General features: G+C 41.5%; 7 protein-coding genes across 10 annotated transcripts in view; 3 read left to right on the forward strand and 4 right to left on the reverse strand.

Moving 5' to 3' along the window:
* The first annotated feature begins 295 nt into the window (after window positions 1–295).
* On the forward strand, window positions 296–2,622 carry LOC108129254 (adenosine deaminase 2-like). Of its 2 annotated transcripts, none has more exons than XM_070281639.1 (6): window positions 296–436; window positions 500–997; window positions 1,054–1,223; window positions 1,291–1,469; window positions 1,526–1,662; window positions 1,779–2,622. In XM_070281639.1, exons 1-6 carry the CDS (start codon window positions 358–360, stop codon window positions 2,249–2,251), a joined length of 1,536 nt encoding a protein of 511 aa, XP_070137740.1. In that variant the 5' UTR covers window positions 296–357; the 3' UTR covers window positions 2,252–2,622. The 2 variants fall into 2 exon arrangements, with proteins under 2 accessions (XP_070137740.1, XP_070137739.1); XM_070281638.1 differs by having other exon boundaries at window positions 1,713–2,620.
* A 107-nt stretch (window positions 2,623–2,729) lies between these two features.
* On the forward strand, window positions 2,730–5,039 carry LOC108129253 (adenosine deaminase 2-like). 3 transcript variants are annotated; one of them, XM_017247207.3, is made up of 6 exons: window positions 2,730–2,916; window positions 2,974–3,471; window positions 3,536–3,705; window positions 3,763–3,941; window positions 4,008–4,144; window positions 4,197–5,039. In XM_017247207.3, the coding sequence occupies exons 1-6, from the start codon at window positions 2,835–2,837 to the stop codon at window positions 4,670–4,672; spliced, it is 1,542 nt and encodes a 513-aa protein (XP_017102696.3). In that variant the 5' UTR covers window positions 2,730–2,834; the 3' UTR covers window positions 4,673–5,039. The 3 variants fall into 3 exon arrangements, with proteins under 3 accessions (XP_017102696.3, XP_070138186.1, XP_070138187.1); XM_070282085.1 differs by lacking the exon at window positions 4,197–5,039 and having other exon boundaries at window positions 3,763–3,945; window positions 4,008–4,025; XM_070282086.1 differs by lacking the exons at window positions 4,008–4,144; window positions 4,197–5,039 and having other exon boundaries at window positions 3,536–3,674; window positions 3,763–3,855.
* Window positions 4,899–5,668, reverse strand: Argp (Arginine phosphatase). The gene is made up of 4 exons (XM_070282087.1): window positions 5,559–5,668; window positions 5,324–5,508; window positions 5,094–5,267; window positions 4,899–5,039 (listed from the first exon to the last, which is right to left on the reverse strand). Exons 1-4 carry the CDS (start codon window positions 5,581–5,583, stop codon window positions 4,947–4,949), a joined length of 477 nt encoding a protein of 158 aa, XP_070138188.1. The 5' UTR covers window positions 5,584–5,668; the 3' UTR covers window positions 4,899–4,946.
* On the reverse strand, window positions 5,658–6,507 carry primo-1. Its single transcript, XM_017247602.3, has 3 exons — window positions 6,367–6,507; window positions 5,952–6,301; window positions 5,658–5,795 (listed from the first exon to the last, which is right to left on the reverse strand). The coding sequence occupies exons 1-3, from the start codon at window positions 6,395–6,397 to the stop codon at window positions 5,709–5,711; spliced, it is 468 nt and encodes a 155-aa protein (XP_017103091.2). The 5' UTR covers window positions 6,398–6,507; the 3' UTR covers window positions 5,658–5,708.
* A 9-nt stretch (window positions 6,508–6,516) lies between these two features.
* Window positions 6,517–7,572, reverse strand: primo-2. Its single transcript, XM_017247597.3, has 4 exons — window positions 7,427–7,572; window positions 7,135–7,284; window positions 6,713–7,065; window positions 6,517–6,658 (listed from the first exon to the last, which is right to left on the reverse strand). Exons 1-4 carry the CDS (start codon window positions 7,461–7,463, stop codon window positions 6,563–6,565), a joined length of 636 nt encoding a protein of 211 aa, XP_017103086.3. The 5' UTR covers window positions 7,464–7,572; the 3' UTR covers window positions 6,517–6,562.
* Window positions 7,573–10,481: 2,909 nt separating this feature from the next.
* kmr (kramer) overlaps window positions 10,482–22,760 on the forward strand; it is a 48,470-nt gene continuing 36,191 nt past the window's right edge. The window contains exons 1-2 of the mRNA XM_070282079.1: window positions 10,482–11,144; window positions 17,546–17,563. The gene's annotated coding sequence lies outside the window, so the exon portion shown is untranslated. The remainder of the gene's footprint in view (window positions 11,145–17,545; window positions 17,564–22,760) is intronic.
* Ubc87F (Ubiquitin conjugating enzyme 87F) lies at window positions 13,479–14,286 on the reverse strand. The gene is made up of 2 exons (XM_017247598.3): window positions 14,129–14,286; window positions 13,479–14,075 (listed from the first exon to the last, which is right to left on the reverse strand). Exon 2 carries the CDS (start codon window positions 14,064–14,066, stop codon window positions 13,563–13,565), a length of 504 nt encoding a protein of 167 aa, XP_017103087.1. The 5' UTR covers window positions 14,067–14,075; window positions 14,129–14,286; the 3' UTR covers window positions 13,479–13,562.

Genomic DNA, 22,760 nt, shown 5'->3' on the forward strand with positions numbered 1-22,760 from the left:
CATGTTGTGAATTGTAATTTAGTTCTAGACAACTTTAGACTCACAAATGATAATGAACAATAACTTAATATAATATTTTAAAAAAAAAATTTTTTTCGGATAAGTTAAAGTGAATAAAATTGAATTCGACACGACAATTCTTGGTTATAGTATGTAACGTCTCCTTTCTTCTCTGTAGGGGAATTTCTTAAATATTACCATATACAAAATAAATTAATTTTCTGTCCTAAAAGTGAAAAATGTAAATACCCCTTACTCTAGATGCTCAACCAAATTAGGTTCACTTAAATTGTTTAATTGTCAACCCTAAAAATAAAAACAGTCAGTATTTAAACCTCAACAATAAGAAAAGCCATAATGAGAGCCTTCCTGCTTACAATAGTTGTTCTGCTACATTGGTTGTTTGTGTATCCTGGTTATATAAGTGATAGGAATCGTAAGTCATTAATTTTTAAAAATTTTTGAATTTGAAAATATTTGATGGAATATTTTCTTTTAGAGTACGAACAAGATCGTAAACAAATTGTGGATGATGAGGAAGCTTTGCAAGCTGGAAATGATTTTAACCTTTCCTCAAAAGAAGCAGACGTCGACCGAATCTTTATGGGTTTTAAGGAAAAAGAACTCACCCGAGGATTTCGACATGAGGATCAGCACACCGCCGCTCTCCATTTCTTTAAGGCGAAGAAAATGATCGAAAAGGGCGATGTATTTCCGTTCCTAAAAATGATGCCAAAGGGAGCCCTACTCCACGTGCACGACGCTGCGGCGGTTAGCTCCAAGTGGGTTATCAAAAACCTGACCTACATGCCCGGAATGCTGAGGTGCAGTACTGCTACGAATCGTAACGTTTTTACTTTTCGGAAATTGAAGAAAAAACACAAGTGTTCGAGTTCATACTATAGAATCTCCGAAGAACGTGATTATGCGTGGTACACCAGCATATATGATGATGGTCTGGAAAAATCAATTAATTTGCGTGCGGCATATCCGGAGAGTAAGGATCCTATGCAGTGTTTAAGTGATTCAATTATTGTGTGACAAACCTTTCAGTGGTATTTCCCACCTTAAAGGATGTTTGGGACAAGTTTCAGAATATGTTTGGAACCATGGGCGATGTCTTTTCCTACTTACCAGCCTTTCAAAGATATATCTGGCAGATGCTCACAGAGCTCTATTTGGATAATGTCATGTACGCGGAAATTCGATCGTCTCTGAAGGAGGTATTTGAATAACATTTGAATTTGAACAATGCATGATTATATATTTTTAATTTATTTCTTTCACTAGCTTTACGATGAAAAGGGAAAAGTTTATTCTAAGGATTTCACAACTCGTTTATATATTAATATAAGCAAAAAATTTGTGAAAGAATATCCTGACTTTCTGGGTATCAAAATCATTTACGGTGGACGTCGCAGTGATATTACAACAATAAAACAATCTATAAAAGAGTTTATACAATTGAAGTAGGTATTTTCATATTGAATTGCTGTTTTATATCAACTTTACTTTTATCTCGCAGTAAAGATTTTCCAGAATTTGTAATTGGATACGATTTAGTTGGCCAGGAAGATAAGGGAATGCCACTGCATAGTGTACTAGACGCTTTGGACGAGCTCCCAGAGGCAACTCGACTTTATTTTCATGCAGGAGAGACCAGTAAGGGATTGAAAATACATTTTATTAACGCTCTTACTAGTTCTGTTTAGATTGGTTTGGATCTCTTATGGACGCCAACCTCCTGGATGCTATTCTACTTAAAACCAAACGAATAGGACATGGTTATGCCCTAGCAAAGCACCCGACCCTCATGCAGATGGTAAAAACAAATTCAATAGGCCTGGAAATAAGTCCCATTTCGAATCAGGTGCTCAATCTGGTCTGGGATATGCGAAACCATCCGGCAGCTATGTACCTGGCCGAAGATATCCCGATGTCGATTACCAACGATGATCCTGGCTTCTGGGATGCCGAGGGACTGTCCTATGACTTCTACTACGCCATAATGAGTATGGCTCCAAATAGTGCTGGACTGAGTTTGCTGAAAGCGTTGGTATGGCACTCTATAGATTATTCTACTTTGTCGTCAGCGGAAAAGGAAAAAGGACTCTCTATCTTAAATCGACGATGGGAAAAATTTCTAACTGAAGTGATTACTAAGTGGGGAAAAAAGAAAAATAAAAAATTAAATAAGATAAATAAGATAAATAAGAAAAGACGGCTATCGACGAGATTCCCAACTAAGTGATACGTTTTTTACCCCCAATAACCTTTAAAAAAAAAAAATTTCCCAAAAAGTCGATGTGCCAAATCTTGTAAGCTCTATCTTTTATAGTCTCTGGGAGCCAAAAATTGATACGAATAGACGGATATAGCTATATAGATCGGTCTATTAAAGGTAGAGATGTATATAAAATTAAACTATATTACTGGGTATAGCTTTGGAATGCAATAACATATATCCTTTATTTAATTCCTTCTCCTTGTCACATACATTCACTAGAATATAATATACCCTTGTAATTTACGAGTACCAGGTATAAAGAATATATTAGTTTTAAATTGGAATGATATATTATATTATGTAATATGTTAAAGACCTCAGACTAGAAAATAAATATTATGAATGTACAATATTACCTTTATTCAGGCCATTAAAATCAAATTCGCCATGGCGGTCATTGTTTAAAACCCTATGAATTGTATTTATTTAGTGACAGAGCTTAGTAAAGAAAGCATGTGTTATACTTCGCCGGTTTCTACAGTTTCGACTAAACTTTTAAAATAAGAAAACCAATTGGTTTTAAAATATTTCAGGGAGAGCGACCATAATGAAAAGCTTCCTAATTATAGTGGTTTTTCTGATACATTCGATGATTGTGTATACTCAGGGTTATATAAATAATAGGGAACGTAAGTTATTGTTTTTTTTAGTTTTGGAAATTAATAAATTTCGAAAATTTCCTTTAGAGTATGAAAAAGAACGTAAACAAATTATGGATGATGAGGAAGCTTTGCAAGCTGGAGCTGACTTTAACCTTACCTCAAAAGAAGCAGAAGTCAACCGAATCTTTATGGGTTTTAAGGATAAAGAACTCACCCGAGGGCTTCGTCATGAGGATCAGCACACCGCCGCTCTCCATTTCTTTAAGGCGAAGAGCATGATCGAGAAGGGCGACGTGTTTCTATTCCTGAAAATGATGCCAAAGGGAGCCCTACTCCACGTGCATGACACTGCGGCGGTTAGCTCCAAGTGGGTTATTAAAAACCTGACCTACATGCCCGGAATGCTGAGGTGCCGTACGTCTGCGAATCTTAACATTTTTACATTCCGGAAGATGAGAAACAAGCACGGCTGTTCGAGTTCATACTATAAAGTTTCCGAAGAACGTGATTATGCGTGGTATAGCAGCAAATATGACCAGGACCTCGAAAAATCAATTAATTTGCGTGTCGCATATCCGGAGAGTAAGGATAGTGTTCAGTTTTTACGTGATCCAATCGATCAATTATTGCATGAAAAACCTTTCAGTGGTATATCCGAACTTGAAGGATGTTTGGAACAAGTTTCGGAACATGTTTTCAACCATTGGCGATGCCTTTTCCTACTTACCAGCCTTTCGAAGATATGTCTGGCAGATGCTCACAGAGCTCTATTTCGATAATGTCATGTACGCAGAAATTCGATCCTCTCTGAAGAAGGTTTCTGTCATAAAATTTGAGTTATCTTTATCTAATTTATTTTATTGTTTTCATTAGCTTTATGATGAAAAGGGAAAAGTTTATCCCAAGGAGTTTACAGCTCGTGAATACATTGATATTAACAATAAATTCGTGAAAAAGTATCCGGACTTCCTGGGTGTCAAAATAATTTTTTGCGGTCATCGTAATGATATAAATAGGATAAGACACTCTGTAAAAGAGTTTAAGCAATTGCAGTGGGTATTGTCACATTTCAATAATAATATTTTAAAATGCTTATCATTTTTCATTTTATCCCGCAGTAAAGATTTCCCAAACTTTATAATTGGATACGATATAGTTGGTCAGGAAGATAAGGGACTGACACTGTATAGTGTCCTGAATGTTTTGGACGAACTGCCAAAGACAGCTCGTCTTTTCTTTCACGGAGGAGAGACCAGTAAGACAAGGATTTCAAATATATTTTAATGTTTTTACTAGTTCTTTTTTAGATTGGCTTGGATCTATTATGGACACCAACCTCCTGGATGCTATTCTACTTAAAACCAAACGAATAGGACATGGTTATGCCCTTGCAAAGCACCCAATCCTTATGGAGATGGTAAAAAAGAATTCAATAGGCCTGGAGGTAAGTCCCATATCGAATCAGGTGCTTAATCTGGTCTGGGATATGCGGAACCATCCGGCAGCTATATACCTGGCCGAAGATATCCCGATGTCGATTACCAACGATGATCCTGGATTCTGGGATGCAGAGGGACTGTCCTATGACTTCTACTACGCCATAATGAGTATGGCTCCAAATAATGCTGGACTGAGTTTGCTCAAAGCCTTGGTGTGGCACTCAATAGATTACTCCATTTTGACGTCAGAGGAAAAAGAAAAAGGCCTCAATATCTTGAGTCGTCGATGGGACAAATTTCTAACTGAAGTGCTTAATAGGTGGGGTAAAAAGCCAAAAAAGTAAAATATTAAGAATTTGAATAAAATATTTCATGTTAAAGCCCTCAGACTGGAAAATGAACAACATAAATGTAAAAATATTAACTTTATTTCCAATTTGCAATAACAGAAATTCGGTGTTCTCTGGAAAAGGCTTGGCCATATTATATTGCAAGTCCAATTGCCATAATTTAATAATTTCCAAAATATAATGATCAAAAGGAAAACCTTTTCCATTTCATTGCCAATAGAGATAACACAGTTCGAGAGTTCCTGAAGTTAGGAACGGAAGAACTAAATTAATTTCCTTCCTTAATGTGGAATCGCAAAAAATTTTGGCAGCTCTCCATAATCTGAAGGTAAACTGTGTTGAATGCTCCCAATCCTTGGCTCTAAAAAAGAATGTATTTGAGAGTTAAGCTATATACTCTGCAAAATATATTTACAAAATATGGGTCTTGAATGATTTCATCCTCCCTGCGTCCTATGTAGCTGCCCAGCAATTGTATTTTACACTTGGGAGTCGGCTCCAGATTTCTTGCTTTTTCCTGAAGTTCGGTTAGGTTGCTGGTGTCCATGCCAAAAATGTAATCGAACTCATAGAAGTCGAGCTCTGTAATCTAATGAACAGTTCAAGGTTATCAAAAGTCTTTGAGTCTGAGAACTCGTTAGTTACCATCCGACCCAAGTGACTCATCTTGATGCCATGTTGTTTTAGCAATTGCTGGCCTCGAGCTTGAGGTTCCTCGCCCACGTTCCAGTCCCTGAGGCCAGCACTATCAACGTGCCAGTCCTCAAGGTTCTGTTTCAGAACCAAATGCTTGAGGATGGCCTCGGCCATCGGAGACCGGCAGGTGTTGCCTAAAGTATCTACAAAATCAGTAAATATTTTTTTTATGATTTTATCTTACCAATGCACACAAATAGAACTTTCATGTTCACTGCGGGGAACTGCAAGTTCCGAGTGTTTAGGGTTCTGATTCATTTAAGAAAATGAAAACCAGTTCACGTTTTGTACCAGCCATTTATTTATTTAACAATATCACATTTTTACAAAACATTTATTTCTGCAGGCGCTCTTTCATGAAAGCGGCACAGGCCACGACGCATTGTTGGTAGGCGGTCTCGAATCCTTCGGCGCCTCTCTCCTGCAAGGTCAAATAAAGGTCATGAAAAACAATATTTATATTCGAATAAATAAATAAAGCTATTTGAATTCAGAGAATGAGAGAAACATATTCCTTTTTCCTACAGGCCTAAACCAAAGACTTGGATAAAGACTTATCCCATTATTTTGTACGTACATAGTAAGGATCCTCAATGATGCGGTTCTTCTTCTCCAGACCGAAATCCCCCAGAAGGAGGAGTTCTGCCTTGGCCTTCGAGGGCTTCAGACGATTCAGTTCCTTCATGTTGTCCTCGTCCATCCCGAAGATGTAGTCGAACTCGTTGAAATCCTCCTTGCGGATCTGGCGCACAATGTGGGTGCACTGCAGACCATGCTGCTGCAGGGTGCTGATGGCCCGGGGATCGGCTCGGTTGCCCACATGCCAGGGACCAATGGCTGCACTGTCCACCACCACATTCTGCACCTTCGCCTTGTTCAGAGTCTCCACCATTACCACCTCCGCAATTGGCGACCGGCAGATGTTGCCTGCAAAGCCAATAAACCAACGTTATATGTATTTTATGTTTAACGCAGATACTTTTATTCATTACCTAAGCAGATCATTAATATCTTCTGGACCATGATTTCTTACAACGTGATACGATTTACAAGTAAATTTTGTTTATTTTTTTCCGGCTGGCAGGCGCAAGTTCCAAAACTGTAGCCCTGATATATCGGTTAGTTGGCAACGCGGGCAATCAGCTGTTGCCTACCAGCTGACTTAACCCTTAACTGGCCGCTTGGCTTTTACAAGATGTCGTTCTGGCGCGCTTGTTTTAAAAAGCTCTCACAAGCCACCACGCACTTCTGATAGATTTTTTCAAAAGGTTCCTCTCCCAGACTCTATAAAAAGAAATCAGACTTGAGAGGAATACAATTTAATATCTTAACGCTCACATAATAGGGATCCTCGATGATGCGTTCGTCCGGCTTAAGCCCAAAATCCCCCAAGAGGAACACCCTGGCCGTTCCATAACTTGGAGCTATCCTTTTCAAGGCCGCCAAGTTGCTTCGATCCATGCCAAAGATATAGTCGAATTTGAAAAAATCATCAATGTTCACGACTCTGGCGCAGTTGTGGTATTTAATGTTATGTCTGGCCAGGACCTTCAGGGCTCGTTCATCTGGTAGGCAGCCGGAGTGCCAACCCTCTATGCCGGCGCTCTCCACGTGCCACTCCTTCTGCACACCCTCCCTACTGATGACGTCACGCATCACAGCCTCGGCAATGGGGGAGCGACAAATATTACCTTCGTGTGCAGTCCATTTGCATAAAAAATTAAATAACGAGTTTCAAAAGGATTAAATCCCATACCCACCCACGCACACCATCAGCACGTTGTACTTCTCCGATTTCTTTCCCATGTTATTTTGTTGGATTTCTTCTGGGATGGGCTCTTCCTGTTGGCTGGGTTTGGTCGACGGTGAAATTTTTATGGACTTGGCTAGCTGAAGTGATAAGCAGAGGGCTAAAGTACAAAAGTGTACAAAAATAATGTGTTATTAATGCACATAAAACGAGACAATACGAGACTAAAAACTGACAAGTAAATCAAATAATTTGTAAATTCATAAAATAAATGATTTAAACAATAAAATAAGAAAACAAACCTTTAAAATTAATCATTATTTTTTCAATTATTTCCATATTTTTAAGGTAATTTTTCTAAAAATATAGGGCCTTAGAAAACTAGTATATATTTGGTCGAAAAAGTTTGGAAAACAGTTTAAAAGAATCTTTAAAATTTTTAATTGTTTTCGCTAAATATAAAGTGTATTGATTTTGGAAAACTGATATAGAATGCACTGCCTATTCAGGAGCCTATTTGGAAATTTCTATTTCAGAACTCGTGTAAACACACCTTTCGGATAAACAATCTAAAAACGATCCAACAGATAGCTGTAGCTGTGGGTTTTCAGTTCCCAGATACTTGGCCGTTTTGTCCGTTACATATTGTCAAGTGTTGCCTTAGTAGATAGCACCTCTGGCACGGACTTCCTGCTTCCGGCCTCCTGCTGTACCACATCCTGTTTACCCAGTTTTCCTATTTACCCTGAAATTGGCTAAAAACTGAGTTGTAAGCAACTTAAACTATAAACATTTAATTAAAGTTCATTTGCCGGGTGGAGCGGAGGTTACCTTTGCATCCACAGCCATAAGCCCACCTGGCCGGTAGCCAGGCAGGGAAAACTTTTGCCAAGCGGAATGAAGAGGTGATGAGCTCTGGTGGGAGGTCGCCTGGTCGTTCTGGTTTCGGTTTTTGGGGTCTGAGGTTGGAGGTTTTGGGGCTCTCTGCTGCCCATGAATATGCAAGCAAGACTTTGAATCCACATCTGGTGAGTGCACCTGCCCGTGTCCCTGTACCGCCCCCCAAAGGCCAGGACACTGGTCTCCAAAAAGCTTAATGACTGTCAAGAAGGCCAGGTCCGGGTGTGGTGGATGTGGGGTGTGAACTTAAAGCAGATGACCGTCCGGCTCTAGCCGGGGAATAAAGTTGCTTTTAAAATGAATTCGGTTGGGTTTTTTTTTGTGGCACAACTGAGTTTTATGCAAATTCTAGACAAGCACAAGGGCCAACAAAAGCCAGACGCAGGGATATGGATGTAGTGTGTGCATAACTTTTGCCAAGTTTCCTCTGTAGTTGTTGATGTTGCAGTTGCAATTGTTGTTGTTGTTGCTGTTGTTGTTGGGGGCGGCTTTGATGGCATCAAAGTAAGCATGTCGTTGTGCAGACAAATGTTACGTACTCTCGTCACACTCTTACATATGCAAATGGGCCTTGTTGCTGCAGTGCGTCCTCCGCAATTGACAATTGTTCAAAATGCAAATGCAAATGGAAATGGGAATGGAAATGCCAAGACATGTGCCCAACAGCCACACCAGTAATTCATACATATGGAGAGAGATTTGCCAGAGGAGGGAGGAGCAGGTAGGAGGGACTTGGGCAGGGTCTGAGGCAAAGACAAATGCAAAGGCGTTGTCACTGCTATATCATCATCCGGCGACGACATCTCCCTAGATAAGATAAATCATGCCAAAGTCAACAGCAACAACTAAGGATGCGTTTTACTTTCAGAGATATAGGGTTCAAGGACTACAAAAATAACCATGACTTCAAGAAAAATGTTATAAATATTTCAAGAATTAAAGAATCACCAATACAGAACCGAATTATTTAATAATGAATAGTTTCAATAGAAAATTTTAACCTAGAAATTCTAGAATAGAATAGAATTTCTAACCTAAAAATTCTAGAATAGAATTTCTAACCAAAAAATTCTAGAATGGATTTTCTAACCTAAAAATAGAAACCCTATTTCTTTTAATATCCCTTTTTTAAAGTGTTTTAGAAAAGGTCAGTGCAAATAAATAAACCCATTATTCTAAGAGACCCGCAGGTCGAAATAATACCCAAGTGCAAATGAGGCATATGTCATGGAGGTAGGAGTCGTCTATAAAGCCTGCCACCTTACCCACTCGACCTAACCTCCCAAGCTGATGAGCAGTTGACGGACATGAACAAACATGTTCAAGCCGAACATCCATTTTGAATTTGGCAAATGAAAAGCGGAAAAGCTAAAACCGATGTAGTATCTGGCAGATGCCTTTGCCTATGCATCTCTATCCGCCATCCATTTGTGCATGTATCTTGTATCTCTATCAGTATCTGTAGCTGTCTCTCTGTCTGCCTTTTGCAGCTTCATCAAATATTTAGCGCCAGGCAGGCGTCTTTCTCTCGGGAGGTGCCTCGGGAGGCGGGGGAGGCCTCAGAGTACCAAGGGGCGGCGGTACCCGTACAAATAAGCGCATTCATTGTGCTCGTTCAGTGTAAATACGAAACGGACGTACATAGTAGTAGCACTGCTTTGAAAATAACAACATTGAGAAATTACGGGAAAGATCTCGACTAATAAGATACTATAGCTTATCGTAAAAAGAGTTTCGTTAGAAGAGGTTTAGATATACAAATTGAACTAAAAAGTTAAGAAAATGTAGGGAGGATTTTGAAACACAACCATTTTGTTTCTAAGATTATTTAACTTTAAATATCTTCTTTAAAAAGATTTTCTTTAAATACCCCTTAATTTTCTTTAGCAAAGCACTGCAATTTTATAACTTTTACTAAACAAACTTCACTAAAAAAATAAAGAAAAAAAACAATTTCAAAGTTAATGAATAAAACAAACTTTGATGGCATCGATTCGGGCCGCTGTTGTTTGTTCATAAATTTCGGAAACCACCCACACCCCGCTGCGGAACACTATATACCCCTGCAGGGAATAATTTTCAGAGAGAAGCAGGCAGACAAACTACCCTGTTATTTGTTGGGGGGGTGTGGGACAGTCAGTGCCAACGACCAGCAACAAAAATAACCGGCAGCGCCAAAAAGCCGGCAACAACAAACGCCATGGCCGGCTACCTTGGCAACATGTTGCTGCAACACGAGTGCAACATTACAATGCATGTATCTGGCACGTACCCGAGTATCTGGCAGTCCGCCGATGCCTTTATCTCGTTACGAGTTTGTAATGTTGCTTCAGTGCGGCAACAATAACACAGGCAGCGGCAGCAGCAACATCACTACTAGCAGCAGCAGCAACATCAATAGCAGCAGCAGCAGCGTCAGCAGCAGCGACGCGTTTTGAAAAACTTGTTTTCAACGTAGTTGTATCTCAACGTAGTTGGATTTGAGACGGCGACGCAGGTGGACGTGTCCGGAAGCGAGGCAATAATTGAAAAAGAAAGAGAGCACAGAACGCGAGCGGGTTCACAAGTACCGATACCGATACCGAAACGTAAGCGGACCGCGTTGAAAAAAAGTACATACTATAGTCGGCAGCAGTCGGAGTCCAGTGTTTGTCTTTATTTTTATGGCGCGCGCGTCGCGTCAGGTAGTTTTTAGATATTTTTTCGTGCTATTACTCCTCGCCGCCTCGCGATTTAATGGCTGACAAAGCCAACGAGCGTGTAAAGGTTGTTAGCAACAGCAACAAAGTGGTGTACATTCTCCATGAAAAGTGCTAGTGCCCAGAGATCCAGAATCAGTGCATATACATATTCCACACGGGATTACTCATCCATCAGTCATCAGTCCACCACCACTTACTCCACTCCAACGGCGGCTAACTCCACTGCGCTTCTTAACAAAACCGAATAACCCGAAACCAGTATCTGAGCCAATGTTGTATCTGTAAGATACGATCCCATATTGGAATTTACTTAACACGTATGCGACGACGCACCAATACCACTAAAGCATACAACGTCTTGGAGTCTATTGGATTTTTTGGACACTACTCTGACTCTTCAGTATCTCAAACATCCAGGGTAGGTAATCGCCGTATCTTTTCCCAGGAAAAACACACACACATATGTATTTACACACTTGTCCAGCTGCGTTTTTCCACCCTCGGCTTAACTAATGAAGCTGAAGTTACTGAAGCTGAGGCTGACCTGCCTTGTGCCTCAGCACGGTACGGCTACCTGTTCGAAGCGACCCTGGGTTTCCCATTTTTCCCATTAGCCGATAGAAGATTTCACTGCACATATCGAAAGCTGTGGCTATTTATAAATGGCCCGCTCGGGAGATACGACGCTACATACAATAATACCTTTGAACAGTGCGTTTTTGAGCCCAGGCTTCGAAATCCGGTTTTCAGTCCCCAGTCTCCAGTACCATTCCCATTCCCTGCCCGCCAACGGCAAACCCAACCCATGCCCATACAATTCCATCCCATATAACATATCCCCGATGTCTGGCGGGGCCAACATCAATTCAATTTCTACTGGCTGAGTGAGTTTTTAGCTCTCTTCTGTGCGCAAAAGAAGCATCTCCATCTCCATCGCCATCGCCATCTCCAGGTCGAGCATCTTCGGATCTTAAATCTCTGGAGCTGGTTTCGAGCTGTTTTCTTTTCCCTCGCTTTGTTTTCTTTCGTTTCGTTTTCGTTTTTTACTATTTACTGATCGTGTTGGGCTGATCATCATCATCGTGATGATCATGTTGCTGGCCTGCCTGTTTAAGCCAAGATTTTTGTTTGCCGATTTCTGCTGGTCGGTCGGTCGCCGGTTAAGGTACATGGCCTTATTTACCCAGTTTCCAAATCGCTCACCGATTTGTGCTCATTCTTCCTCTGCGAGATCTTGTTGCTAGTTTTTTTTTTGTTTTTAAGAGGTATTTGCTGAATCACACGGAGATCATTTGATTTTTAAATTTTTGTGTTAGCCAGACATTGGCTTTGATCGGGTTTTGAGGCGAGGCGGCAGTGGCGTCGGCACACCCATGACGGCGATTTAGAGTCCCGCTCCGGATTTGAGTCAGAGCCAAACAATGCGGCATGCGGGAATTGTTGTGGGGCCACTGGCACGACCAAAGAGTAGCAGCAAGAAAAAAAAAAAAGAAAATCAAAATGCAAAACTTGTTGCTAATAAACAACAATTACAACAACGACAACCACGACGACGACGACAACAGCGACAGTAAAAACAAAAACAAGTTCAGCTAACCACAAAAATGCTGGCAGCTAACTTTATGCTCGTTCGTGGCCCAGGAGCTCAGCTCTGCACTCCGAAAACAAGTCAGAGCTGGGAGTCCAAGTCTCGTCCATTGGTGTTGCTGCTGTTGGGGCTATTGCTGCTGTCACACTAGCTTGCAGCAACACCAACACCAACGGCAACATCAGCAATTTGTTGTTTCAGCTCGTGGCCTGCACAGCAAAAAATATTGCAATAAACTTGCCCATTGGTTCCGGTTTCATTTAAAATTTAAATAACAAAAAAAAAAGAAAAGATATTCAAAAGAAATATGATTATTTCAGCATTAAATAGATACATTGTTAAGCAATTTATCTTGCATGTCAATTTTAAATTATAGCCTCATTCAAGATTATTTATATTGAAACCTTTTCCATATATCTTCTTTTAACGAGACAGTTTATAAAATTGAACAAAATACTAGCTAATTTAATTTGAAAGAACTTCAAATCACAAAATTTTCTTAGAAATTAAATCAACACCACACCTTGAATAGCAATCTTATCAATTAGCGATAAACTTTTGTACAAAAATAGAAGAACGCGTAAAACCTATTTACTATTTTGAGAAGATAAGTAGACCTTCTAACCTGGGAGTTCCCTGTTACTTGATTTTCTCTCTGTGCGCATAAATATATACAGAGTATTTGGCTTTTTGTCGCCATGTGAAGACCATAAAAAGCAGCCAAGTGGCCAGCTGCCCCAACTGTTCTTCTTGGCCAGGAGAAACCGAGGAGCCAATGCGACCATAACTGTGTCAGTGTGCAACCAGAAGAGGTCTAAGCCTATTAAGCTCGCCGGCTTAAGATCGGGCAATGCTAGTGGTCACAAGGCGGTAATACCTCACGGGCGAATTAGCCGTAATTAATGCCGACAGGTGTCATGGAATTGGTGCCAGATCAAAGTCATAGCATTGCCCTAATTGGATGCACCAATTAGGAGTTGTAGTTACAGAGCTTAAAAGGTATTGGACACGAGCTTATTGTAGGATAGATCTTTAGAAAGATATACATACCCCAGAATAAAAGCTAATAAAATAGATAAGATTAGATTCAATTAGACACTGACTATTATCTCCTTAGATTGTTGCCGGCCTTTGTAATAAATTAAATAGAAACAAGGTCGGATAACTTCAAAACTAGGCGTTGACTTTATTCACGTGATTGTCATGGGGACCGCTAAAAGATCGCTTCTTTAATAACTCCGACTGGAGTTAGACCTCCTCCTGGCTGCGTCTCACACAGCGGGTGACCTTGCGCTTGAATTCAGCGTAGTTCTCCCGCCACTCCTTGGCGGCGTCCACATTGGCGGCCGACTCGTCGTTTGGATCGGTCAGCATGGAGATAACCGAGAGGAGGATCGTCTCCACGGTGTGCACCGGCAGCCAGCGCTCCTCGGCCTTTTCGTAGCCCCACTTGTCATCCCCCGGCTCGTGGAGGATCGAGATGCACACGTCCCCGGCCTTGTCGATATTCGGATGCCAGATCTCAGTAACGAACTTCATGCGCGGCGGACGCAACGGATACTCCTTGGGGAAGATGAGGTGGGCCTTGAAGCAGCCACCTTCGTAGAGGGTGTCCGGGGGCCCGATGATCACCACCTCCCACTGGAAGATGTCCGCGTCGTTGACCAGGCCGGCGGAGAAGCCCTCGACGGGATTGCGCTGCAGCTCCGCAAGCTGGCGCTTGAGCAGTAGCGATGCTTGCAGTTCGGACATGTCACTTGGCTGAGAATTGGGGTTTTACTTGGGATATTACTGGAACTGGGATAATTACTTACTGGAATTTTGTTCAAAAATGTCGAGTCTCTTTCTGATCTACTTCTACAGCTGCTGAACTACGCTGAATGCTACAGTTTCAACGAAGACAGTCCATACATGGGCTTACTTTGATTCACTTTTTGGAATTTATGAGGAAAACTTTGAGATATTCTCATAAAATATGAACTGGTCATACTTTAATTAAAAGCCAACTAGATAGAAAAGTATTCATTCTTTTGTTTATTGCTTTTTGCAAAAGACTATATATTCAAGTAGAAATTACTTAAAAGCCAAACTGAAAGCAAGTTTCTTTCTGGCCAACACAAAGGCCGGCGCAGAGAATGTATCTCCATGGAATTGCTCTTGAATGCGTCTTGAAAGTTTCCATTATAATCTCTTTTGGCCATTGGCCCATTCCATGCCTGGGGAAAGTCCTTCTATTTCCTTTCTCTCCATTACCAGCAATTACTGAAGCCCCTGCTAAGGCCACTGCTCTTAGATCGCACTTTTTCTGTGCCTTTTGGCCAGGCTGAATGGAAATTATGATGGTCGCCAGTCGCCACATTGTTGCCGTTGGTTTGGGCCTTCGTAATTGCGCAAATGCTGGCTCAGAGCTGTGCCAGCCAGCAACTTCGGCAACCACGACATGTGGCAGGCAGAACACCCCCTCCATCCCATGGCATCTATTGGGTTTTGTACCCCAACCTCTGTGGCTGTTTTTTTTTGCCAATTGCATTCGCCGTTTTGCTGGCCTTTTGAAATCCCCAAGGGGGGGATCTGACTATCGCTAACTGGAATTATGCTGCCGCAAATGTGTGAATTGTTAATGTCTCGTTGCCAGCTGAGGAACAACATTGTGGCAGCCGCAGTTGACTGACTTTTCATGTGGCTATATAGCGATTCGGCATTGCCGGTTTTTCAAGTTTTCCATGCTGTGTGCATGAAAATTCACAAATTCCAACTGCCTTTTTGCATTTTTGTTGCAATAATATTTACGTAGCATTGCAAAAGCAATAACAGCTACATGTGTACGACGCCTTGTACTTGGAGTTCTTCTAATAGAAGAACCGAGTTGGATTCGAAATTCGCTAAATTATCCAGCACACGCCAGGGAGGAAAACATGTTTGGCCAGGCCCATAACACTGACAGCTGCTGCTCGTCCGGTTTTTGCCTGGGTATTCTTCCTCAGTTCTTCCACATCTTCCCATGTAGTATCTACTATACTGAGTCTACTCCATGCCACTCTCTACTCCGGTTCGGCCCATTTAAGTGCCACATGTCGGAGACGTTCTGCCAGTTTCCCGCAGGGAAAGCGATATGACAGCGAGAACTCACACGTGCCACACACCGCCACACAGAGTTTCCGAACCAAACTCCAATTTCCATTTATTACACCGAGAGAAACACGCCCTCTTAAATTAAGACTATAAAGGGCTTGGTTTAATTGAGTGATTCATATTTAAATCATAATGGAGTGAACCACTTTAGCAAAGCGTTTTAATGTCTTTGTCATGTTAATTCTAAATGAAATTTATGCCAATAAATTAAATGTATTGTGCACATTAGTTGTTTAAATCAATTAAGTTTTTCTTTTAAATTTAAGAGATTGAGATTTATGGTAAGGTGTCTAATAGTTTAAGGTTTTAGATTTTAGAAACTCTAGAAGCTTATAGACTTGAGGCTTGAGAGTTACAAGAATTAAAGATACAATTTTGTAGAATGAAAGTAACTTGAACTGAAAAATCTCAAAGGATGTCCTAATGTTTAACATTATCTTTATATAATCCAAATATTTTTCTTCAGTGTCGGAAAACTGTCGCTATGTTGTCTGCGATTAAGTGGCATTGACTCTGTAGCATTTCAACTCATTTTCGGCTTCGTGGCTTTGTTAAATTGTTTTTCAATATTCATTAAGACGCCCCCACACACAAACACGGATCTCTGTAGAGTTCGTTGCCACGGGAATAGCCAGAGGGGGTGGCTAGCTGCTGCCCGCTTGTTTTCGGTGGGCGTGGCAGTTGCATGCGACAATTGCACTTCCGGCAACACCAGCATACATCCCCCCAGCCATTCTCTCTCACTCGCCATGTTTGCCCAAACAATTCTCTGCCTTTTCCATTTTTTTTAGGTTTGGCCTGGGTTTTGGATTGGGAGCAGGTGCTACCTGGTAGCTGCGTGCCTCAAATTGCTGGCTCATGTTGCGTCCATCAAACAGCTGACGGCGTCGATCAATTGAAATTGCTTTTTTTTTTTGTTATTTTCTGAAAGATGCATTGGCTGCCGTGTTGCTGCGGTCGGTTCTTCGCGCTGATGACTTCCTGGAACTAATGGCTGGGCAACCTGCTGATGAATTGTCTTTCAAGTTGATCATAAAAAGTGTATTAATAGCAGCCATTTATTGTTGTCTTGTACTCCTACACGAAAACACGACTATATCTAAAATGGGATTTCTAAAATATTGGATATCTTTTCTATAATTATTATGACTTTGAAAATAAAACTTGTGGCCGACATAATAAGGCATTAAGTAAGAATTATTTGTGTAAAAGCACACGAGATACTTCTCGTATCTCATAAATTCAACTCAAGTGGAGTGACCAACTGGATTTTAGTGCTTTATTGGCGGTCTGAGTTACGCACTCCCATTTGTGTGTCTGCTGGGTGTTGCATGCCCCCTCCCCGAGAACACAATTTCCAATTGCATGCAGAAATATGAGGCCCGGGGTGGTGGGCGAAATGGGTATTACTTCGTTCCGCATAGGAGCTACCAAACAATGTTAAAAGTAAGGGGAAGGAGTGCTCAATAAATTGCAGAAAAGCGAAAAGTGGAAAGAACAGAAAAATAAACAAGAACAAAACTAAAAAATAAAAAAATAATAAAAAATAGTACAAGAAAAAACAAGCTTTCCACTCGCAGTTTTAATGTGTTTTGTGCGTTGTTCCTCGTTTTATAATTGAGTTGGCAGTTGCAGCACAAGTTGCTGCAACAGCAGCGTTGCACTCTGGGCCATGCCACTCGCCACCACCCACTTCCTACCACAACAAAAATCGCTCCCGCCGCCGCTCAAGGGACTAGGACTGGTACTGGGAGTGTGCAGTCGTGTGCAGTGAATGCGAAAAAGTTCTGCACACATTTCGACTGAAACGCGATATTATTATACACATATTTCCTTTATTTTTATTATTATTCTCATAATACCTGGCGTAGCTCGGTGCGGACTTACCTTTACGAGCCGCATTGAAATGGAAGCGCAAACTCAAACGCCCAGGGATCTGGACAAAAAAAAAGCCACCATCCTTGGTGGGTTCCGTAATGAGCGTTTCCGTCAAAGTCCTTTCTCTTACTTACACTTCAAAAAAATATATGCTTTTGGCCAAGAATTGTATTACACTTCAATTACTATTACTAACTTCCACTTTTTTATATTTATTTCAGATTTTGAACGAGTTTAAGGTAAGTCTTGACAACATATTACTCAAGTTTTTTAAGCCTTAAGTTATATTTCTTAATCTTAATTTTGTTAGTGCACTAGGGGGGCTTTTAGACCAACTGGGCCACATTTAAAAGCGCATTATCTTTCTATCACCACACGACTTAAAGCTGGATCGACACCCCATAATTGCTCAATTTCTTGCTTCATTAACGGGCTTTCCTTTGCAGTTGGCCCTGTAATTTGTCAGATCGCCCAGGAAGCCAGAAACTCTTAATTTGTCTGGCCATAAACACCATTTGTTTGCCCCTTTCCCCAAGCCATTTCCTAGTGTGAAATGCGTAATAGTAGTACCTTTACTTATGTGTACATATTTCATAAGTTACGATTCATAACTCAATGAGTCCGACAAGCAAATGAGCAAAAGTGTGCTACTGGTGGGGACTCAACCCAGGGATTGGGAACTGGGAATTGCTAGAAGGGAGTTGGTTGTTGGTAGTTACTAGCCCCTGCTGCCAGATGAGCCGTTAGACACCGCTGATGGCGCTCTTGGAGTTCATTTACTCCGACGTGCCACAAAAAGAAAATTCAACGGAAAGCAAAGACAGGCGGGGAAAAAAATACAAAAAATACTTGAAAAACCCCTGAAACGTTATTTGTAGTTTTTATTTCTTTTATACTTTGGTTTTTTTTTATTTCTGCTAGACCATTTCGGTTTTAAATGCTCGGCTGGTGGCTTTTGTTGTTCCGGGTGGCAGGGGGGAATACGGTCAGAATAGGGCTTGAAAAAAATCCATGCTTGGCCTGAAAAAGTGCTTATTAAATTTAATGACAGCACGTTTACTTGCGAAAAGCGATTCTACTTTGTTTTTTTTGTAGTTTTCTTTCAAGCTTACTTATATCTTTTTTTTCGAGTGCCTACCTAGTTTTTATTTCGGTATTTTTGGTTTATTGGGGGCTGGGGTTCATTGGGAGCACTACGTCTATAATAGCGCATTCTTTGGGTTTAATTATGAGGCGGGATGAAGGGGTCGTTATGGCCATTATATTTGAATAGTTTCAATTGAAATGCCAACAAATTTTATTTTCAGTTTTCATTAATTAATAATTTTCCGGTTATTTGATTATGGAATACAGTTCCGCAGAGATTGTGGCACAAATGCCTATAGTTAGTTGGCCCTTGATGGACGTTAGCCATTAGGCTGTCCAGTACCTGATAGTTTTTCCATTTAAAATTCGTTTCCCTTTCCCCAAACTGTCACTCCTGCATCCAATCCTGTAGCCTGCCTGCCTGTCTAGTTTGCATAAGATTTCTCACAATTATGAACGACAAACTGGCATAAATTTATGACTGGTACTGAGTCTTGGCAAGGCAGTGAAAGTATTTTAATTAAATGCCCCCGGAGAGTTGGCCAAAAAGAGCGGGGACCTGCAGGTTATGAGGCGGTAATTTGCAATTTCCCCAACCGAGCGACATGGCTCACTTGTTTGGCTTATTATTCAACTGGTTTCTGGTGTCTACTGCTCGTTGAACTTCAAAACTGTGAGCGAAAAAAGTGAAATTCGCCTTTGGCTCGACATGTTGCCAAGTTAATGAACTGCAAAGGCAGATCTGAAGAAATGGGGGCCGGAGCCGGAAACAACTTTGTAACATTAGCACAGTTCCCTCTTCTTGGCTAAAAGATGGCAAAAAAAACAAAAAAAAAACTATGCTAATTTTTCAAAGCAAGCAGCTTGGGATTTATGAAATGAATTCATTTTCGTTTTCAAACAAACGCCATGCGGAAGGGCGGATTGGGTTGCGTGTCGGGGCGTCAGCCCGGCCACAACTGTTGACTTTTATTCACACAATTAGAGCCGGCGAATTTGCATTCACTTCCTTCGCTCACCGGCTCACCTGCTCCCACTGCTTACCTGGTCGAGGTCTTACTTACCTGCTCACCTGTCATGCCCGAGTGACTCCTCGGGGGAAAGACGACCCCCTCTTTACTTGTTAACAATTAAAAGAGACGAACCCTTGACATTATCTCCCCAAAGTTCGCCCACTGACCCGGGCACCCATCTAATTGCCTTTCCCTTGGCATTGCAAGCTCAGTTTCGTTTTTTTCCCCTATTTTGTCTTTGACAAAATTAGCATTTTCAAAGCAAACCAACTAAGTGGACATGGAAATGCTCAATCCAGTTCCAACATATAAATAATTCAAAACTGACCAGCACCAGCGGCTTTCATTTCATTTCGTTTGGAGTTTTGTTTGGGTTTTTGTTTGGGGTTTTGTTTTCCTCGAATCCACGATTGTTTTTCATGTGACGCAGCAACAGTTGTCTCGACCAGTCAGAGGAGGCCCTGTGGGAATATCTCGAAGAAGTCATAAAACTAACCGTCGAGCGGAAATTAACACAGATACTTCAGGGCTCAACCTCGAAGGGCCCTCCAGTGTGGTTCGGGCCGAAAACAACAATCGGGTCTGTATGTCGCGATTGAGATGTAGATGGACGATGGCTGATAGACGGCGGCGGACAGGTGAACCCGGTTTTTCTTTCTCAAGAGAGGATTACGTTTCGTTCTAAATAGCCATCAGATGACGTTGCACAACCCGGCTAATATGTGGGTATCATTAGTCTACAGTTAGTTGTTGAATAAAATTGCGGATTGGGAACACGATTCATTGTAGGGGCATGAGGGCTTTCCAGGTATTATATGAGATCTTTTGTGGAGATTGGGGCGACCAGGTTTCAATAACAATTGACATGATCACTTCCGTTCGACTACGATCTTGGCTATAAGACTATGTATACTTTAAAGCTAATTAATAAAAAGGAAGTGCCTAGATCTTATCGGTTTAACATTTCCTGAACCCTGCAAGGCAGGTTTATAGGAGGGATATTGAAAAATAAAGTTTAATTTTTCTATCTGTATGTTGTTGCATATCTTGGTTAGCCGACATTGTTGGCGTTTTGTGCGTTCCATTTCGCTTCTCTGCACTTGTTGAAAGAGAGTAAAATGTGCCAATTTTCTATATATATACACATGTTGTATATCTTTATGGTCTCGTAATGCTAGAATCGGAGAGAGGGTCCATATATGGCCACTTCATCACGCAGCGTTGGCCAAGCGTGCTGTTGCTCCTCTTGCAGAATGCAACTGAGCGTCGCCATTGCCGCCCCCTTGGTCTGGTTTGTCTCGCTTACCCCTCACATCCCCGCGCCTGGTTCTGCCCTTCGGCGGGTTGCAGCTTCTATTGTTCTGGCCGCTCGTGCTTGTGCTAGATTTATGCAGTGGCAGGCCTCCGGGCTGGAGCTCTCCTCCCCCCAGTGGCAGTTTCGATTTCAATTTAAAGCGGATGTTCGCTTTAATTGCAGGCCAGCCGAGCTATAACTCATAAGTGCAGTGCCGATCTGGGACGTTTCAGGTTGCTGCCACAATTGCTGCCCCATTGTGGCAATGAACTTGCCCCTCGGGTGGGCATTTCTAAAAATGATTGGATATTAATTTAAACAAGAAAGGAAAGCTAACTTCGGGCGGAGCCGAAGTTTATATACCCTTGCAGTTAAAACCGGATATATATCGCAAACATCGGATATAGTTGGCCGATCCTTATGGGAATAGGAATATATAATCCAATTTATTTCAATACAAAATCTAAAAAAAGTCCCAAACTTCTATCTTCAAAAATACGAAAGTTGATATTTCTACCAAATACCATTTCCGATCGTTCAGTTATATGGCAGCTATGGGATATAGTCGGCCGATCCTAATGAAATTTGGTAGATTGGATCAACTGGCCAAAAATATAATCTGTATTCAGTTTTAGCTTTCTATCTTCAAAAACACGAAAGTTGGGTCATTTCCGATCGTTCAGTTATATGGCAGCTATAGGATATAGTCGGCCGATCCTTATGAAATTTGGCATGTCGTAATGTTTTGCCAAAAAATGCTCTCATGTTAAATTTGAACTCTCTAACTTTAAAAACGTCAAAGTTATACCATTTCCGATCAATCAGTTATATGGCAGCTATAGGATATAGTCGGCCGATCCGGGCCGTTCCGACTTATATACTGCGTGCAAAGGAAAGAAGGGTGTGTGCAAAGTTTCAAGACGATAGCTTTAAAACTGAGAGACTAGTTCGCGTAGAAACAGACAGACAGACAGACGGACAGACGGACAGACGGACATGCTCATATCAACTCAGGAGGTGATCCTGATCAAGAATATATATACTTTATAGGGTAGGAGATGTCTCCTTCACTGTGTTGCACACTTTTGACCAAAATTATAATACCGTCTGCAAGGGTATAAAAATGATGTATGTTTTTAGAAAATCTTTCTCACTAGTTATTGAAGTGAAATTAAAAGTGGTTTCAGTAAAAGTATCGTAAAGAATTCAATAAAAATACCTATGGAGACACATGTATCCCACGAAGATGCCAAAGCATCCATCCAATTGAAAGTCTCGCTTTCCTTGGCGGTTCAATGGTCTTTGTTCGCCGGTGCACTTGACACAGCCAGTGCCGCAACTGCATTGGCAAATTGCAATTGGCATTGCAATTGAATGTGGCAGCCAATTGAAGGGGGCAGGATGGATGGGATGGCGACTCACTCACTTTCACTGATCGAAAGCGTGAAGCCAAAGTTTAATTGAATCTGCAGCTGCCAGCAACAGTGATTGGTAACATTGAATGGCCGTGGCTCTTACCAACTTTCAAACTTGGGCATTTGAAAGTTATTGGCCACAAGTGCGCTGCTCTCTGTACCCACCAGCGCCCATTGCAACACACATAGATACTCACTCACTCACCCATACATACACACGTCGAACGAAACTCGAAGTAAACTAAACGTGTCAGCAAGTCGGGCTGAGGTTTCAAGCCAAGAAGAAAAACTTGGCCCGAACTCTTGGAGTTGCGACAAAATCAATAGAAAAACTTCGCACTGACATGAGGCGGGAAATGGGCTAAGGCGAAGACGAAGGCGACTCCGCATTACTACCAAAATAGGGGGCGTAACCCATGCCTGGGGGGCGTGTCCCAGTACAGCAATTTGTTATATTCAGGCGTCGCCTTAAATTGGGTCACCGAAAATGGTCAATTATTCGAGTGAAATGCAGCAGCGCGGCCCAATGGAGCAAGTCCGAAGGGAGTTGGGGGACTTTAGATTGGGGACTGAGGACGGCCGAGGCCTGTGGGGGATAGTGGGGGAGGGATGGAGGTTACCCAAACAC

The sequence above is a fragment of the Drosophila bipectinata genome, chromosome 3R (genome assembly GCF_030179905.1).
Source record: "Drosophila bipectinata strain 14024-0381.07 chromosome 3R, DbipHiC1v2, whole genome shotgun sequence".
Lineage (NCBI taxonomy): Eukaryota > Metazoa > Arthropoda > Insecta > Diptera > Drosophilidae > Drosophila > Drosophila bipectinata.

Excerpts from the sequence above, each read along its gene's own strand:
- LOC108129254 (XM_070281638.1), top strand. The coding sequence starts at position 358 with ATGAGAGCCTTCCTGCTTACAATAGTTGTTCTGCTACATTGGTTGTTT. Across the intron at positions 437-499 it reads TTATATAAGTGATAGGAATC|AGTACGAACAAGATCGTAAA; the intron begins GTAAGTCATTAA and ends ATTTTCTTTTAG. Across the intron at positions 1,663-1,712 it reads TTTTCATGCAGGAGAGACCA|ATTGGTTTGGATCTCTTATG; the intron begins GTAAGGGATTGA and ends AGTTCTGTTTAG.
- LOC108129253 (XM_017247207.3), top strand. The coding sequence starts at position 2,835 with ATGAAAAGCTTCCTAATTATAGTGGTTTTTCTGATACATTCGATGATT. Across the intron at positions 3,472-3,535 it reads GCGTGTCGCATATCCGGAGA|TGGTATATCCGAACTTGAAG; the intron begins GTAAGGATAGTG and ends AAAACCTTTCAG. Across the intron at positions 3,706-3,762 it reads TTCGATCCTCTCTGAAGAAG|CTTTATGATGAAAAGGGAAA; the intron begins GTTTCTGTCATA and ends TGTTTTCATTAG.
- Argp (XM_070282087.1), bottom strand. The coding sequence starts at position 5,583 with ATGAAAGTTCTATTTGTGTGCATTG. Across the intron at positions 5,509-5,558 it reads AGTTCTATTTGTGTGCATTG|GCAACACCTGCCGGTCTCCG; the intron begins GTAAGATAAAAT and ends TAGATACTTTAG. Across the intron at positions 5,040-5,093 it reads TCATTCAAGACCCATATTTT|AGCCAAGGATTGGGAGCATT; the intron begins GTAAATATATTT and ends ATTCTTTTTTAG.
- primo-1 (XM_017247602.3), bottom strand. The coding sequence starts at position 6,397 with ATGGTCCAGAAGATATTAATGATCTGCTTAG. Across the intron at positions 6,302-6,366 it reads GATATTAATGATCTGCTTAG|GCAACATCTGCCGGTCGCCA; the intron begins GTAATGAATAAA and ends TTGGCTTTGCAG. Across the intron at positions 5,796-5,951 it reads TCATTGAGGATCCTTACTAT|GAGAGAGGCGCCGAAGGATT; the intron begins GTACGTACAAAA and ends TTGACCTTGCAG.
- primo-2 (XM_017247597.3), bottom strand. The coding sequence starts at position 7,463 with ATGGAAATAATTGAAAAAATAATGATTAATTTTAAAG. Across the intron at positions 7,285-7,426 it reads AATAATGATTAATTTTAAAG|CCCTCTGCTTATCACTTCAG; the intron begins GTTTGTTTTCTT and ends TTTGTACTTTAG. Across the intron at positions 7,066-7,134 it reads CGTGCTGATGGTGTGCGTGG|GTAATATTTGTCGCTCCCCC; the intron begins GTGGGTATGGGA and ends CTGCACACGAAG.
- Ubc87F (XM_017247598.3), bottom strand. The coding sequence starts at position 14,066 with ATGTCCGAACTGCAAGCATCGCTACTGCTCAAGCGCCAGCTTGCGGAG.